The sequence below is a fragment of the Haliotis rufescens genome, unplaced genomic scaffold, assembly GCF_023055435.1.
Source record: "Haliotis rufescens isolate VD_foot unplaced genomic scaffold, xgHalRufe1.0.p SCAF_1, whole genome shotgun sequence".
NCBI lineage: Eukaryota > Metazoa > Mollusca > Gastropoda > Lepetellida > Haliotidae > Haliotis > Haliotis rufescens.
The window spans coordinates 49,958,798-49,977,440 of NW_025963779.1; the positions used below are offsets into that span (position 1 = coordinate 49,958,798).

Below are 18,643 nucleotides of genomic sequence, written 5' to 3' on the forward strand. Positions count from 1 at the left end.
TTGTATATCTGCAGTAGATACCATGCTTCCATTTTACCCTCAGCTAATAAACACCTTCATTGTACTGAACAATGATCCCTGACACTGGCTGATGTACTGAGATGAACATCCTCCCTAAGTCAGGCCTGCTGAGGACATCATTACTGAGAATGTCAGAGAGTGAATGTTGCTTTATGCCACAGTATTCCAGCTAAATAGTTGTACAAATAACTGTGAATAATCTAGTCTGAACCAGGTATGCCAAAGGTCCAGGAAAAGCAATCTACCAGGTTGTACACAGCCCTTCTCACAAGCATGCTTGTTTGTTGTTTAACGCCGCACTCAGCAATATTCCAGCTATATGATGGAGGTCTGTACCAGACGATCCAGTGATTGACATCAAGAGCATCAATCTAAGCAACTAGGATACTATGATCTGTATCAACCAAGTCAGCGAGCCTGACCACAGGATCCTGTAAGTCGCCTCTTACAACAAGCACAGTCGCCTCTTACAACAAGCATGGGTTGCTGAAGACCTTCCCAAGCATGTGGAAATCATGGTAATGGAGACTACTACTGCTCAAAATGCCAAGTAGAGGAATCTTTGTAGGAGTTATTTTGTTTGCACATAAACTAACATTCACTCACTGCGGTATTTAATTAGGTTAGTTACATACTTCTGTATCTGGACTACAAAATGATTCTCCATCAGCTCGGACAATCTGCGACGATGCTACTTTGCGGACAACAGTAACCTTCAGCCATATCTCCTCAGCCAGACTCTCCATGACAGCAAGGTGGGACACATATCACGTGAATCTCCACTTCCAGGTACACTGTGTCAAGTCTGGTGCTAGAATCTGTCACTGGACTTGAGGTCTGTGTAAATAAAAGCAATAGAAGTCATCTGAAGTCTGATTGAAGCTTACAAGTTGTGGAAGTAGCTATGGTATCATGTATCCAAGTAGTGTAAACAGGGAAAGAAAATCAATTTCTTATATATATGAAATTAATATGTACATAAATATCAAAATTTATCACCACTCCTTCAGTGCTAGTACCCAAGGATTCAAAACCATAGTTAGCAGAGGTTGATGTTCACACTTTCAAGGTGTTTTGTACCCAAATATGTTTTTCTTTCAAAGACATCCAGGTAAAAACTGTCACACTGGTTTTTTCTCCAGTGTTTGGTATAAAGTCTTCATCACACAGAAAGGGAAAGCAATTAGGACTTAAAATCAGCCCTCATAATCATACAGTAATATTTCAAACAAACTTACTGTATTTATATAATAAAGAGAACAGTATGTTCTCGAAGATGGACTGTGCTTGATGGTACATAGATGTTGTAATTAGTGCTTTGTGTCAACTGAGACATTGTGACTTTGTAATAAGTGTAATCATTAACTGTCAAATGGTTCTAGTCCATGGAGTGAACAGACATCAGGCAGTGTCTGAATGACTCGCATCAAACATGCTGGATCCTAGTACACCCTTAAGTAAAGGATATTTCTGTCTGACCAACAAGGAACGTTTTGATAAAAGGTCATGATATGAATCATACTGTAGTACTTTGTAGTATCAAGGTACATGCAACCTTTGGCTGCCAAAAAATTATAATGGTAGGGGAACTTCACTCTTTGCTACTGAAAACAAAAGAGATGAGAGAGGAACACTTTTCATCCCCCCCCCCCCCCCCCGCCCCCCCCCCCCACCCCCAACCCCAAGAATACCAACAAACACAGCCAGAACACATTGACCTCAGATGTTCAATACTATATCAGTTGTTCAGAATAAACAACATAGCCTGTTTTATATGCTGCAGGAAATTTGAAAAATATTTATTTGATTGGCAATAAAAGTGACTTGAAACCAGGATTTATCATGACAAGCCAAACGTGACCAAGAACCATTTCCTCTTTTTCAGCTTTTGAGAAAGATTGTGTACACTGATAGCAAAAGACAAGCTGATAGTTGTTTTCCACAATCCTTTTAGATGTCACATGGAAAAGGACTCTGCCCATGACCCCTACTTCAAATTTTGCCTGGGTTACGGCAACCTAACCCTAACAATGCATAAATGACATTTTACTATTTCTAGCCATGGATTATGATTTCCTTAAAATATCATGCAGGGGTCATGGAGCTGAAGTTTTACTGTCATATGTGGATGTTACACACTAGGTTTTTTTAGTTGGATCACAGATTTGTGAGGGAGGAATGGATCCCTGAATGTCTTCACAAACATTACCTGTAGGAGGGGGATGGGAATAAGAAGAAAATACAACTAGGTTGCCATCTTTAGCACCATCGTCTGCTGGTGTTGTTATCCTTGACCAGGCCCCTCATAGCAATAGCCCATTCACGGAGTTCTCTATACTATCACTGCCACCAGTCAAAGCTCCCCAATGCGATAGGTGGCCACAACCATGCTTGGAGTTTAACTCGCAACCGACTGAACGTTATATTCACAAACAAGTGATGGCTGCCATGACGCCAAATACTTTTATCACAGCTCAGTTATTTTCTTTGTTTGTCAATCTGAATTTCTATTTCATTTCAACTATGATGTAAATGGTATTGTAAGAATGTAAAGGGCAAGTTGGGTGATTTTCCGTTAGTCTGCAATCTAGAACCAATCTGATCGAACAAACAAAATGGTAAACATTTACAAAATTCACTATGATGGCATTCCCAAAGACATAAACAAAAATATAATATGTCTATATTTGGGGTTAGAGGGCAAATTTCAAGAATCTTGTCATGGCCTTGCCCACACTGATGGCAGCGATGTTACCCAGAGTGTAACAAAGGTGCCACACGCTGGGAAGGAGCTTGATCCTTGACAGACAAAGGGAGTTAATTTCAGCATAGTCTGTGTGATAAGGACAAGGAACGTAACTCTAGATTAATTATGCAAGGAAGTTTGTTACTACTCGTTACGCATATATTATCAAGTGTACCGTTTATGGCTGTTTATAAGGTGAGTTTTTCTTACCTAGAATTAGGGGGCTTTCAAGAGGGCGTCGTCTTATACGGCAATAGCGATCAGGTTATGGTTATTAATTTATTTCAAATATATATAGTAAAGCTCGACTAAAATAACATGGAATAAATTATTCCTGAAAACAATAGTTTCAGATACAATTCTTAAGATCACTGTATCAAAATTCTTTAAAGTTTTCTTTTAATTTTTAACCAAATCACCGAAAGATTCAGAGAAACGTGTGAACAGCTGACTGCTACTTCCGGCTTAGTTTACGAGAAAATACAAACAGTAATCTTAATCTCTGCATATAAAACAATGCCTATCAGAAAAGGAAATACAATTTATTAGGTAAATCATCATGTCTAGTGTCTTTTTTATCTCAAATTTGTATTAACCAACTTTAATTGTTATGATGTGTTCGTTTCCCTGAATTCACTGAAGGGATACGATGTATTTCTTTCTGGGGAAGACAAACATGTTTTTATTGCAAATGTAGGGATTGTGTACATGGTGTACACACTAGTGACATGCTTCATTCCAATTTGCTTTACAGATGGGGTATATAAATTAGCATCGATTTTGAAGTCTTGTACAGGGGGGTCGCCTCATACGTAGGGTCTCTTTATAGACGGCGATATACGGTATGTTAATTTCAGCTTCTATTTCATTTCTTCGGCCTTAGTTCCAGCACTGTAGTTCCATCCAATGTAACGTGTTGTACTATTACAACAGCACAGTCGGCATTGCGCTTGTTTCACTGGGTCTCTATTGTCTTACCCCAGCTCCTTTTATTCAGTGACAGGGGCTTATGTGACTGCACCTAACTTAGCATGTATGAATGAATGTATATATGATGAGGTGAGTGATTAGAATAGGTATTTTATACATTATACAGAGTTATTATATACATTGCAGTGTGCTATGGATAAATGTAATCGTCTTCACTATAGATAACCTGTGTTTGTCAGTATGTACATTACAACACATCTTCTTGTGCATGTTATGTGTATAAACCACTATCAATTTTGCTTTAACACCCAATCAACATGTTACATGGTAGGCAATGTACATCCACAATGACATAAGATGTAAAAAAGAGGGGTGTGGCCACCCCTAGAACCCACGACTGGGTATGTTGCATATCTCAACGGTGTATATATTTATATATATATATCCACAGGCCTTTCATCAATGTTTATAGCTAATGCCATCTGCTATGAAACTGTCATCTTGAGAATTTCGACCTGCATTTCTGATTCCTTTACCAAACTCCGCGTTACACATAGAATAACCAACTCAAAACTCAGGATTGCAGATTATGCCTCACTCACAAATGAATTTTGTCCCACACCAAGGGCTAAATAACCCGCGATTCCTTGCAGGGATTTGGTTATTCTCTTATAATTACCAGGAAGTCACAGTACCTTATCACATGTTGGCCTTGCAACAATGTTGCAGAGGACATATACAGTGTGCACACTAAGGTAGAACAAAGACTATATCGGTATATAGTCAGTGTCTAGCATCACTAAACAATGCTAAACTACAAGCAACATGGTTGAATTAGAGTGGGACTTCCGCATCACCTTTGATTTGTGTAAAAAAGTGTCAGTTTATATTAAAATAAAAGATTAGTATGGAATCTTTGATTGAATCTATATCAAAGATCAATGTTTTGGAAATTATACTTTGTAGCAAATATTGAATAGAAAACAGAGTCTAGATACTTCAGTGTTAATATACTATTCTTGATATCCTGCTCTTTTTTTCAATTTTAACTTTTTATTAAGTCTACATATAAAGTATGATTAACATGATCAAAATCTCGTTTTTATCCTGTCAAGTCATTTTCAATGACATTTGTATGAATATAATTGCCACTTCAGGAAACCTTAAGCTTTCATCTAACATAATCAACAAATGGGAGTGATTCTTACTATTAAAAGATTAACAACTTATCTACAATCATACGGGAGCGCCTATCGAAAACAGGACAGTAAGATTAGTACGCGTATATTGCGTCTGAAAAACGTTGCAAACGAGAAAATATACTAGAGATACGTTGAACACGTTCATCATTCCTTATAAAAGCCCTAAGGCAAACGGATAACATGTGGTGCGAATATTATCACCGAATACGTTCACACATCGTCGTATCATAACTTACCAAGTGCTTTTTCGACAAGGGACGTAACTCATGACTGATTCATTACAACCGACAGTCTTCCACAGTTTTCACCTGTTGAAAGGGCAAGAAGTCGCTCTGATACGTCGTGACACAGAATAAGATAAGTTGTTATCCATAAAAAGTGTCATGTAGACAGACTTTCTGCTCAGTAGTCAATGGAAATAAACTTTCTGAATGATTCCTAACATGAACAAAGGGAACAATGAAACAAATCAAATTTTAAAAAAAACATGATTTAAGTTAGCCTATAGACTATTGCCTTATACACTGAACTGTGTTATGAGCAATATATAGCCTTTTGCAAATTTATTTGGTTTTGTAAGTAGGTTTTAACTGTAAAAAGACTGAAATTAACTTTGTTTTGTATATTGTCTCCTCAGTGTAAGCCTTGTTCAACACCTACCACTTATACCTGGTAATAATACCTCGCTATCTTGAGATAATGTTTTTTTTTTCTGATAACAGCTATGGTATTCTTGGAAATTGAATTATACTAATTCTTATTGCAGTCAACTAATTGCATCACAAATTAAGCGTCGATTTAATTACTTTTGACCCGGCGGGCAGGCACATTTTATGTTTTAATTTGAAATGTAAAAAATTTAGTTCATTACCCATAGTTAGACGTACAGATGTTGTGCCTTTAAACCTACAATGGTCTTAAGTCTACAATATTCATGAGTGGGCGGAGCGTAAAAATCGCACGTGCGATAGTGCAAATATCACATCACGCGCACCACTGTATTGTTTCCGTTGAAAGACAGACAGATTGTTTATTTGAGTCTCACCTCGTTACAATATAAATGAAATAATATACACATACAACTATTGAGCTAAAACTTGTAACCAGTCACTCTTTACAGGAATTATGCGAGACTAATATAAATAGTCAGAAAGTTAATACAGATATATCCCCGTAAATGATTTAGAATTACGACCATAATTGCTGGACCAAAATGTACCACCCACAGAAACAGCGACCTTATGGATAAAGTGCTAAAACCAATCAATAAACATGTCAAAACCTACATAAAAGATACCATTGATTTTCTGAACCAACTTCCCGCCTCAGTTGAAAATGGTACGAAGTTAGTCAGTTTGGATGTAGTTAGTTTATATTCAAGTAGTTATTTAGTAGTTATGACGTCTGCTTCAGTGATATGGGGTGAAGAGGCAAATATGTGACCCCTTACCAGAAACAACTTATCATAAATATGTAATCTGAAGGCACAAATGGTTGTGAAATTGGTAAAATTGCTGGGACAAACACTTTTACCGTTTTATTAAGTGATGTTCAAAAGGAGAAGATACAGAAAAGCATCTTCAGTGCCGTAAACTGTCGTGCAGATTTCGGTCGATTGGAGGATTTGCAAGACATGTGCACCGCCAACTCGTCAACAGATATTTTCCAAACTTTTTCATGTTTTTAATCATGTAGCTCGAATGATTTGATGCACTTTGCGGGGTAAGACCTGTTTTATTACAATATCAATCTTGATTATCGATCAGATCGTCTTCACTTAGTCGCCAACATTTTGTTGGAAGCAAAAGCAAGTGATATGAGAGATGGAAACTACCTGGTCAATAGGAGGGACACAGAAGGGACGTAAGACAGCTTCTGGTGGCGCTACCATCGAGCCACGAAATTCCAGCCTGATTCGGCAAGGGTTGTAATGCCCTTGTCTTGAGAAGATGAAGAGAACAATACTAAGGCGTTTAGCCGGATAGTTAAAAAGACTACTTTTGAATGAAGTTTAGGTTTCAAAATACTAATGAAGATCTGTTCTTTTCCATTCGTTAACGTTTATCATTGTTGAACAATTTATTAAGACAGTAAAATGGCCACTCCCGCATTCATCACTGCTTACATTTATGCAACCTTATGGCAGTGGCATAGCATGACAAGGGGGAGGAAGGATACAACTTACCTCATCCACATCACTTATATTGGTCATCCAAAACATGTTCACAGGAGGTGAACAGCTGAGCTCTTTCAATGCAGTTAAAGTAGACTTGGAAGTAAAGGTCTGAGCAGTCAAACCATTTTCTTTGATCCAGGAACAGATTGACGTAGCGATCTGTTTGTTTTTGTTGTTGTTTGTTTTGGTTTTTTTTGGGGGGGTGGGGGGTAGTGGTTTGTGTTTTTGTTTTTTGGGGGGTTTGTTTCCTCCGAACCCCCTTCTCGCATACGACTGGAGTAATTCCTGATTCCACCTAAAATCTTGTCTTTTACTTTCCTCATAATACTTCTTTTTATCATGTTTATAGTAGTCTTTTAAGCGGGATGAAATGTTGAACATTCAAATGACGAAGCATCTTGTAAAACCGTGTTGTCTACTTGTTTTTTTGCTTTGAGTTGCCCAATCATGTGACCACAGGGTCAGGCGATGTTCGTCCATATTGCGTAGTCGCGTATACATACGGTATAGCAATACACCCCTAGTATTGTACAACCCCGGGGAACTGTCCAATGTAAACACCAGGAGCGTTTTTGGTATTTCCAGAGACGTAGGAAGAAAAGTGCCGCTCAATTCTGTATGGCTTAAACACATGAATGTTTCGTCATTCTCTATATACAAGCACCATAGTTAAGAGTTGACCGCATCATTGAGTCATAGAGTCTGCTACATGTATGATAAGTCATTCCAACCATCATCTTATATTTTGAGATAAGGAGGACAAATGCTCTGCTCGCAGATGAGGTTGACTGCCAGGAATTCATTCTTTGTCACATATTATTGAATTTGTAATTTTCCTTAGAATCTTTTCATTCAAAAACAGTTAGTATATCATTTTCATTTGTATTGAATTTAAAATATTGTCTGGTCCAGACTCGACTATTTACAGACCTGTCATAGAGCTGGTCTATTGCTGAGTGCGGCATTAAACAACAAACACGACAAGGTAGTTAAGAATTTAGTTTCACTTTGTGGGAGTTCATTGGAGAATGAACATTAATAAAGTTAGGGCCGAACTGTATGAACGTCGGAGCTTCTGAGTTCAAGATAAAAGGGTCTAAAGGATCAGACACAGGGGCTTGAAACGCATAAAATAGCAGCTGCAAGATATATGGTCAGAACTAGCACTGGGTCATAAACTCCTAAGACAGGTCCGACCATGTCTTAGTTTTTGTCATAAACTTAGGGGGCACGGTTGGCCCAGTCATCTAAGGTGCCGGGATTCGCTGTGCACAGTTGCATCCCTTGGGCATGCCTGCTTTGTGGGTTCGAATCCCGGTTCGTTCAGTTTCTAGGTTTGTCAGCACCATACCCGTGCTCGTGGGTTTAACTGAAGTGGTAAACTCCTGAGACCTGCATCACTTTGGGCTTTCCTCTCACATTAAGCTGACACCCACGATATAACTGGAATACTGTTAAAAGCGGCGTTAAACCCAACTCACTCACTCATTCACTCTTGAGATAACTTAATTCTACGTCAGCTTCGATAATAGACTTGCTAAGATTGTTTTCTCATCGACATCTTTAACACCAATCCTAGCGCTATTAAGTCAGCTTCGTAAATAGACCTCACCAGGACAAATTCCATAACCTTGACAGCAAAGCCTGTGTCAGGGTGAGTTTCCTAACCTAATCATCCCTGATGCTTACCATTGATACTGTCATGTTCTTCCCACACGAGGACTACTGTTAGAAGGCAACAATTCCCAATCAGTTTAAATTCAATTCTGACATTTTCTGAGAAAATGCTGTTTACATTCAACCAGGTAACGATTTCGTCTGTCTTTTTTAATTGGCTATTCCTCTTTTCTCAAATATAATTTTGGTCAAGCATTTGTGTGTCAACTCATTTAAGTATTAAAATCTGCAAAGTTGCTATGTTGAGGTGTTGGATAGACGATTGTAAAACATATTGCAAGCAAACAATGAGGCAGTAAGCAGGACCAAAGGTGGAAGCACTTGGTCCCCCAGGTAAGAACACAAGACGTAACTGTTGAGTTGGTTACATCCACTAACCTCTAAGAAGCATGATAAGGACATATGAAGAAAATGTTTCTTACGGCATATGTACCTTTTTTAACTTGGCAGTTGAAAAACAACATTAGAAAAGGTATATATTTGGACATTTATTTACAAAAGGATTTGTAATAACAATATGCAATGAAATAAGCTAATAATTACATACAAAAACAATGGAACCCCAAAATATGATGAGGTGTCTCTGCTGACAGTAAGCGAGTGAGCTGGGTTTTACCCTGCTTTTAGCAACACTCCCATAATATCCAGGCAGTAAGCCACCTGAATCTTTTCTCACTGACAGGAGAAAAAGGAAGACTAGAAGATATGAATCTGTACATTTCTGACCCATGCACAAACCTGAAGGATCATATTCAATCATCAAGGTGATATTCTAGAGCGAATGAGTTGGGTTGAACACGGCTTTGAACAGCATTCCAGTTATGTCATGGAAGTATGTTTAAGTGTCAGCTTAATGTGGGAGGAAAGCACGAAGTGAAGATACTTTTAGAAACAAGTGGCTTTACAGATCCAACAACCCACATAAATGAAAATAATCAACTTTAAAAATCACTGTTTCCTTCCAATGACTGACAACTTACCACTGAAACATTGTGCATACAAGAATAATAATCTTATTTAATGCACGGAAATTAAATTCATGATTTCAGAAACTGAGATGGTGTGGCCTGACAACTTGCATTATTATCGTTACGTTAACCTTGTTCATCGTTCCAGGACTGAACTGGTACAGAACATGTTTGAAAGAAACAACACTTTGTGAAATACTGATAAAAGAAACTAAGTTCAACTAAAACATTATCTTTGTTATGTCTATGTAAAACTTATATTTCCAGTGACATACAAAGTGACTATGTTATTACTATGGCAGGATAATTATTAGAAATACCTTCTAATTACAAATTATGTCCTCAGACAATACCATCTCATAGAAAATACAAATACCTATTTTCTTCTTTAAACAAATTCAACAAAACCCTTTCCATATTCATAAGAAATTTATTGAGCATGTTTCCATTAACCACCATCAAATAGTGATGAGGTGTTTGCATGGCACCATCACAAACACACAAGTCATTTGTTCACTTACAAATATGGGAACCTATGGTAGAAGTCAAAACAGGGAACTGCATGAGACCTTAATGCTGCCACTGATAAATTCCCCAAGCTCATTGTGTTCGTGCTGTACAACTCTACTGCCTATATAAAGCTAACAAGAACAAGGCATTGTCAACACACTAGGCCAGCATAAATTATTTAGATTTTCCTGTCCACCTCACCACCAAACACGCCACCTCACATGATGATACTGGGCCCAGGTACCTCCAGACCAAGACATGTGTCCCCTTCTTTCTTTAGTCATCCTTAGTTCATGAAGACACTAAATACATTCAGGATCACATCCATCGACACTAAACATACACAGATGCCCTGAACAGTATGTTTAAAATAAAAGCAAAATGATTAAAAATAAAATATTTGTAAGAAATTGTTAAAATGAACATCTTGTGGCCTGATGTGTAGAATGCATGCACGTGGCATCAGTGGGCCAGTTGAAGCAACATGACCTCCCATCGCTTCATTGTTTAGAGCAATACAACTTGGAGACGAACCAAGTGTATTTACAATTTAGATTTCAATGTTAATTTCATTTAAACCCAAACGCAACAGCAATAGGTATCAAATCAAAGTTTGAACCTCTAAAATGAAAACACACAAAAGTTATCTCCATTCTACCATGACACCAAACAAACGCGAACTCTTTGGTTAAAGCAGCAATGATTAATACTTTTTCAGTCGGTTGAAAGGGTGAATTCAAGTTTCAGTGAGGATCCATTTTAATCTGCATATATATATATATGTTTGCATCATGTACCCAAACCAAAATTTTCATCCTAATACCTGAAGCACTTAAAGAAGACACAAAAATATCTTGTGGCAGATATCCTGTACACTTCTGCTAACACATGCACAAACCAGGAGAATCATATTCACTGAAGGTGACTATTTGCTGTAGTTATGCTGTATATATGCTTATAACGAACTACGGTTATAACGAACTAAAAAAAGTAGTCCCTTTGAGTTCGTTATAACCGTAGTTTACTGTACTTGTAGAGTGAGTGAGAGTTGGGTTTAACACAGCTTTGAACAGTATTCCAGTTCCATCACAGCGTGTCAGATCAAAGTGAGGATGAAAGCCCTAAGTGATGCCAGTCTCAGACATCAACCACCTTAGTGAATCCCACCAGCAGGGGTATGGTGCTGACAAACCTAAAGACATAATTGGGGCGAACCGGAATTCGAACCCACAATCATAGATTTCTCACATGCCCAAAGCACGCGCAACTATTTGCGGGACCTTAGACAGAAGACTAGGCCACCAGTGCCCCCATAGAGAAAATAAAGCAATCTTTGCAATGTTATGTTCAAATGTCTAAGCATTTTAATGCAGTGGACATGACATCGCAGTACATGATAGGGTAGAGCCAAATTTCCAGCCATGTCAATGTCACTGAAGTTTTCAATACATTCTATACATATTTGTTTGTCAAGTTTTCCTCCTGAAATATGTTGCCACACTTGCCTTAAATAGTGTAGAAACCGCAACATGTTATTTAGCAATGTTAAGGAAGTAAGATCACTATCTAAGATCAAGACTTTGTGAAAGGTACAGAAGCCTTTTAGGGCCATTTGGTGTTTTTTTATACTATCTTGACATTTCAAGATACTAAGTTGAAATTTCAAGATATACTAAGTTGAAATTTCAAGTTATGATCTTGAAATTACAAGATACATACTAAGTTGAAATTTTCAAGATAGTATCTTTAAATTTCAACTTAGTATCTTGATATTCCAAGAAAAAAACAAATGGCCCTAAAAGGCTTCCGTAGAAAGGAGTGCTGCTGAATAAATATTTTCTTTTGCGGTAATGTGGCCATCAGCAAGATCCTGGTGTGTCATAGATCTAGACCGGGGCCATTTGTTGCCCCTTACTACTGACATCAACTCAGTGAGCTAGACCGGGGCCCATTTGTTGCTCCTGCTCAATCTCATACACAAAGCTGTGAAAGTAAGTGGACACTAGAAGCATTGCTTTATTTTATTGCCATGAACAGGAGTTAGTTCCAGACATCTATCAGCAGTAGACTGTGGCAGTCATCTACTGACATAAGAATGACATCCACACCCAAAACTTCCCCATGTATTTCATTTCTATTATTCACATGGTTCTTCTGCACTGTGCACTGCACACTCAATTGATTGTTGTCAAAATAGTTTTCATGTACAACTAGATATACTTTTTCACCCCTGTACATTTAACATCAATTTTTCATATTACTATAAATCATTCATCCTCTGTATGCAAATATATTATTAATCCCATGATTTTATCATTTAGAGATTCCATGTTCTGTATGATAACAGACGGTTGACGGTTAACAGTTTGCACTAAGGGTGGGACAATACACCAACTGTAGGATCCAATACGTATCACGATACCTTGCTCACTATCCAATACGTATCACGATATTTGCACGTGTTCATATCATTGGTGTGTAAGCCACCTTTTTCATGGACAGGATGGCCAAATACCTAGCACAACGATTTACTGCTGGCAGTATCATGTAATGGCGCAATGGATGAAAATATCTGCATTTTCACTACTCATTTTTGCTAGCAGTTAGTGTTTGGTGTAACATTTATTAAAGAATACATTTAAAGTTAGAATCAATACCTTTTACTAAGTGTGCGACTTTGATACTTGTATCGAGAAGTAAAAAGTCTCAATCCACCAATGCATCGGTGTATAGTCCCACTACCAGTTTACACACCGTTCTCTCACAACATTGTGGCTGCATATTCAAACTCTTCCCTGTCACCTGTGGGCAGTGTGATTCCCAGGTGTGTTAGGCCTCCTGATAGTCATGTGTGTACTGGGGATGGGACGTGTAGCCTAACAAGTGTCCGTTTATAAGGCACTGAATCACCCACTCCGTGGAGACCAGGGGTATTTTGAGCTGCTTGGCTTGGTGAAGTACTGATGATGGACAGCCGGAATCAGTGACAATAACATTCACTGAATCTTCTGAAACAGATGGACACATTACAGCATGGCTAGAGATGAACTCATCCCTAATGTCTGTTTTATCGTCATTTGTGGGGGTGTTGTAACTTGTTACAGTGGGTAATTTACAATGCTGACGCTTCATCTTACTTCAGATGACAGAACTGGTTCATACAGATATTTCTGGTCAAAATTCAAACACTTTTCAAAGGCAAAATCCTGTTTGCCATAATTTTTGTTACCATCCCCCAAAAGCCAATTAATCACTGCAAAGTATAGATGAAATACTTTCAACTTCAAAACAATCAATTCATCATTTTATGAGCTTCAAGTTTTCCATAGCAGTTAGTCACATGAGACTTTCCTCCATTTTGAAGATGTCAATGTCCTTCCTGCAGCAGAAACACACTGCCTGATTTGTGTCCTTCATGTGCAGCCTCAATGCACAGTTAAATACGCACTTCTCTATCACCCGATTCAAAACAATCATGTGAGGAACAGCAACTGTGCACCCTACATTTCGTTTAATGGTCTGAATGAAGCTCTAGTGCATCCATTATCCAACAGATTCTGATGATGATCTGATAAGCGATGCCCTGATTGGTCAGATGAAAGGTTGTTCTGACATGGCCCGCAATGTGATGTCCTCAGATCTTTGTTTAGCAGTAGCACAAACCAAGATCTGATTTTCATGAGATTGCTATAAGAACAGGCAATGTTTTCCATGATACAGGGGAGGTAACTCTCCAAAAAAAGTGCTGTATGAATGTGTCATTGTCAGCAAGTTGAAATAATCACAGTTCTTAGTGAAATAGAAACAATTACAACATAACATACATCAACTCTCAATATTCAGCTGACACATTGGCCCTACTTCAAGAAAATAGTTTTGAGAATGGTTGTGCCATTTCTTCAAATTCCACAATGTTCTGTTAGTAACTTAATCCCTACCTGTTTTGTTCTTAACAGGCAGTCTGTTGACCAGGTGGCACCTGGAGATGGTCAGTATTGACCGCCAAGCATCCTGGAACTTGACGTTAGTGGATGCCACCATGACCTGAAGACCTCCCAGACAGCTGCCCCCAGCATTCCTGCAGTCAACATAATGGGTCATGTACCATGCAGAGGTTTTCAGCTCCATTAGCTGACACAATGTGTCTTGACAATATTCATCCCCACCATAGAGCGGACACAATGTGTCTTGACAATACCCATCCCTACAAAAGGACCTACACAATGTGTCTAGAGAATACCCATCCCTACCAAACAGCCTACACAATTTGTCTTTACAATACACATCACTACTAAAGGGCCAATACAGTGACTTCAAGGACGCCAGCAATGTTCACTGAGTGGCAGGGGTGTCAAGGATGCCAGCAATGTTCACTGAGTGCCAGGGGTGTCAAGGACGCCAGCAATGTTCACTGAGTGCCAGGGGTGTCAAGGACACTAGCAATGTTCACTGAGTGCCAGGGGTGTCAAGGACGCCAGCAATGTTCACTTGAGTACCAGGGGTGTCAAGGACGCCAGCAATGTTCACTGAGTGCCAGGGGTGTCAAGGACGCCAGCAATGTTCACTGAGTGCCAGGGACGTCAAGGACGCCAGCAATGTTCACTGAGTGCCAGGGGTGTCAAGGACGCCAGCAATGTTCACTGAGTGCCAGGGGTGTCAAGGACGCCAGCAATGTTCACTGAGTGCCAGGGGTGTCAAGGACACCAGCAATGTTCACTGAGTGCCAGGGGTGTCAAGGATGCCAGCAATGTTCACTGAGTGCCAGGGACGTCAAGGACGCCAGCAATGTTCACTGAGTGCCAGGGGTGTCAAGGACGCCAGCAATGTTCACTGAGTGCCAGGGGTGTCAAGGACGCCAGCAATGTTCACTGAGTGCCAGGTGTGTCAAGGACGCCAGCAATGTTCACTGAGTGCCAGGGGTGTCAAGGACGCCAGCAATGTTCACTGAGTGCCAGGGACGTCAAGGACGCCAGCAATGTTCACAGAGTGCCAGGGGTGTCAAGGACGCCAGCAATGTTCACTGAGTGCCAGGGGTGTCAAGGACGCCAGCAATGTTCACTGAGTGCCAGGGGTGTCAAGGACGCCAGCAATGTTCACTTGAGTACCAGGGGTGTCAAGGATGCCAGCAATGTTCACTGAGTGCCAGGGGTGTCAAGGATGCCAGCAATGTGATTGTCTTGCATCACTCACCATTCCATGAGTTTCCTCCTCTCCAGACTGATGCCAGCAGGCAGGATGTACGCCTTATGATCCAGCAGCCTGCCCTGGACAAACATAGCCTACACTGTAGCCAAGACATTTACAAACATATCCAGGAATATGGATACAGTGGTCCCTCGCTTTTGCGCTCTTCAATATAGCGTTAACTCGGTTATAGCGCGCAGTAAAGCATGACTCCCAAAGCCTACTTACATTTTTAATAAACTCAAGTTTTCCAATGACACAATGTTTTTCCCCCTTCTCAAAAAACATAATCAACTGATCGCCGGAATCATGTAACACCGGAAATACTAGTCAACTAATCTGAACTGAATCCTATTATTATAATATCTGGTTATAAAAAGGTGTTCATTGTTTATCTGGACTGATGTTTGAAATATATTTTATTAATTTATCGGTAGATCGCACAACTCACTGTTATTTACAGCATACATGGTCAGATTACCCCTAATGACGCCTTGAAACAAACTTAAGTTGCAAGAGAATGGATACACATATCATAAATGCTGTACCATGACTCGCTAAAGTTATATTTGAGGCAGTTTGACTGTTAAATGTCAACACAACATTTTCACAATCGAAATACATGTAGCGCAGGAAGTCCCTATGGTGACTGGTCAGATTGTTGCATACATAAAAATATCCTGCATACCACCTGTACCAAAGTGCTATGCTTATGGTCCTTATAATTTTAAATATATATGGTGAAAGCTGCAACTAAAATAATAAACATGATATTGGAATATATTATTCCTGATAAAATAATTTCAGATACAATTTCTTCCGACCATTGCATAAAAATTCTTTGAAGTTGTATCATTGGATACTTTTTAATTGAATCACTGCTAGATTGGGAGGAAACTTGTGCACAGCTTAGTTTACGAGAAAATACACTAGGTAATCTTAATCTCTGCATATGAAACAATGCCTTGGAGAGCAGGAAACACAATTTAAATTGTAAATCACCATGTCTAGTGATGTTTTATATGAAATTTCATATTTTTATTGACCAAGTTTTTCATACCTCTTTATTAACCTGAATTTGCTGAAGGGATGCGGTGTGTATTTTTGACAGTGCATATTAATACTTGATAAATATGTTTTTACACTATGAATCATAAACAACTTCTATTCTAATCTTTTTTTAAACTGTGAAACGTGGTGCAACGTAGATCATGTTAGGTAGGCAGAGCATGTATACTGTTTTTTTTAATATCTGTCACCTACAACACCACCTCTGTTAAACCGCTGAGCGTCTATAATGCTCATCAATTATTTGGAGCGAGGGATCACTGTACCTTCAAATTCATCCAAACAATCTAACTGTTCCAATCTAATCAAAGTCAGAACAAAACCACACAACATGCAGTTGGTATTTGCGGATGCTTGACACTTCTCGTTAGCATTCATTTGAGACTACCCTCACACCAAAGATATCCATGATATCCACAGAATACTATATTTGTACAGGAGTAAATGATGGGACACACAGGGGATGTTTACCTCTGTACAGGAGTGTATGATCCACTGATGGGACACACAGGGGATGCCTACCTCTGTACAGGAGTGTATGATCCACTGATTGGACACGCAGGGGATGCCTACCTCTGTACAGAAGTGTACGATCAACTGATGGGACACACAGGGGATGCCTACCTCTGTACAGGAGTGTACGATCCACTGATGGGACACACGGGATGCCTACCTCTGTACAGGAGTGTACGATCCACTGATGGGACACACGGGATGCCTACCTCTGTACAGGAGTGTATGATCCACTGATGGGACACACGGGATGCCTACCTCTGTACAGGAGTGTATGATCCACTGATTGGACACGCAGGGGATGCCTACCTCTGTACAGAAGTGTACGATCAACTGATGGGACACAGAGGGGATGCCTACCTCTGTACAGGAGTGTACAATCCACTGATGGGACACACAGGGGATACCTACCTCTGTACAGGAGTGTACGATCCACTGATGGGACACACAGGGGATGCCTACCTCTGTACAGGAGTGTACGATCCACTGATGGGACACTCGGGATGCCTACCTCTGTACAGGAGTGTACGATCCACTGATGGGACACACAGGGGATGCCTACCTCTGTACAGGAGTGTACGATCCACTGATGGGACATACGGGATGCCTACCTCTGTACAGGAGTGTACGATCCACTGATGGGACACACAGGGGATGCCTACCTCTGTACAGGAGGGTTTGATCCACTGATGGGACACGCAGGGGATGCCTACCTCTGTACAGGAGTGTACAATCCACTGATGGGACACACGGGATGCCTACCTCTGTACAGGTGTGTTCAATCCACTGATGGGACACACAGGGGTTGCCTACCTCTGTACAGGAGTGTACGATCCAATGATGGGACACACAGGGGATGCCTACCTCTGTACAGGAGTGTATGATCCACTGATTGGACACGCAGGGGATGCCTACCTCTGTACAGAAGTGTACGATCAACTGATGGGACACACAGGGGATGCCTACCTCTGTACAGGAGTGTACGATCCACTGATGGGACACACGGGATGCCTACCTCTGTACAGGAGTGTACAATCCACTAATGGGACACACAGGGGATGCCTACCTCTGTACAGGAGTGTTCAATCCACTGATGGGACACACGGGATGCCTACCTCTGTACAGGAGTGTTCGATCCACTGATGGGACACACGGGGGATGCCTACCTCTGTACAGGAGTGTTCGATCCACTGATGGGACACACGGGATGCCTACCTCTGTACAGGAGTGTACGATCCACTGATGGGACACACAGGGGATGCCTACCTCTGTACAGGAGTGTACGATCCACTGATGGGACACACGGGATGCCTACCTCTGTACAGGAGTGTATGATCCACTGATGGGACACGCAGGGGATGCCTACCTCTGTACAGGAGTGTACGATCCACTGATGGGACACACGGGGGATGCCTACCTCTGTACAGGAGTGTACAATCCACTGATGGGACACACAGGGGATGCCTACCTCTGTACAGGAGTGTACGATCCACTGATGGGACACGCAGGGGATACCTACCTCTGTACAGGAGTGTACGATCCACTGATGGGACACACAGGGGATGCCTACCTCTGTACAGGAGTGTACGATCCACTGATGGGACACTCGGGATGCCTACCTCTGTACAGGAGTGTACAATCCACTGAT

The 18,643-nt window shown here is 40.3% G+C and overlaps 2 protein-coding genes across 6 annotated transcripts in view; both read right to left on the minus strand.

The window, feature by feature from the left end:
- Positions 1 to 5,226, minus strand: part of LOC124131393 (oocyte zinc finger protein XlCOF6-like) — a 30,576-nt gene extending 25,350 nt beyond the window's left edge. For 2 of the 3 annotated variants that reach the window (XR_007221695.1, XM_048397309.1), the window contains exon 1: positions 657 to 787. Coding sequence is in view for 2 of the 3 variants with exons in the window: in XM_048397309.1 (XP_048253266.1) it covers positions 657 to 688 (32 nt within the window). In the remaining variant the exon portion in view is untranslated. Of the gene's footprint in view, positions 1 to 656; positions 859 to 5,135 lie in introns of those variants that run through there. The other variant, XM_046494655.2, reaches the window with a different exon arrangement.
- Positions 5,227 to 12,228: 7,002 nt separating this feature from the next.
- Positions 12,229 to 18,643, minus strand: part of LOC124131382 (TP53-binding protein 1-like) — a 71,709-nt gene continuing 65,294 nt past the window's right edge. For 2 of the 3 annotated variants that reach the window (XM_048397332.1, XM_048397344.1), the window contains 3 exons: positions 15,421 to 15,494; positions 14,169 to 14,308; positions 12,229 to 13,238 (listed from right to left, as the gene is read on the minus strand). In XM_048397332.1, the coding sequence (XP_048253289.1) occupies positions 13,060 to 13,238; positions 14,169 to 14,308; positions 15,421 to 15,494 (393 nt within the window). In that variant the 3' untranslated portion in view covers positions 12,229 to 13,059. The remainder of the gene's footprint in view (positions 13,239 to 14,168; positions 14,309 to 15,420; positions 15,495 to 18,643) is intronic. The other variant, XM_048397338.1, reaches the window with a different exon arrangement.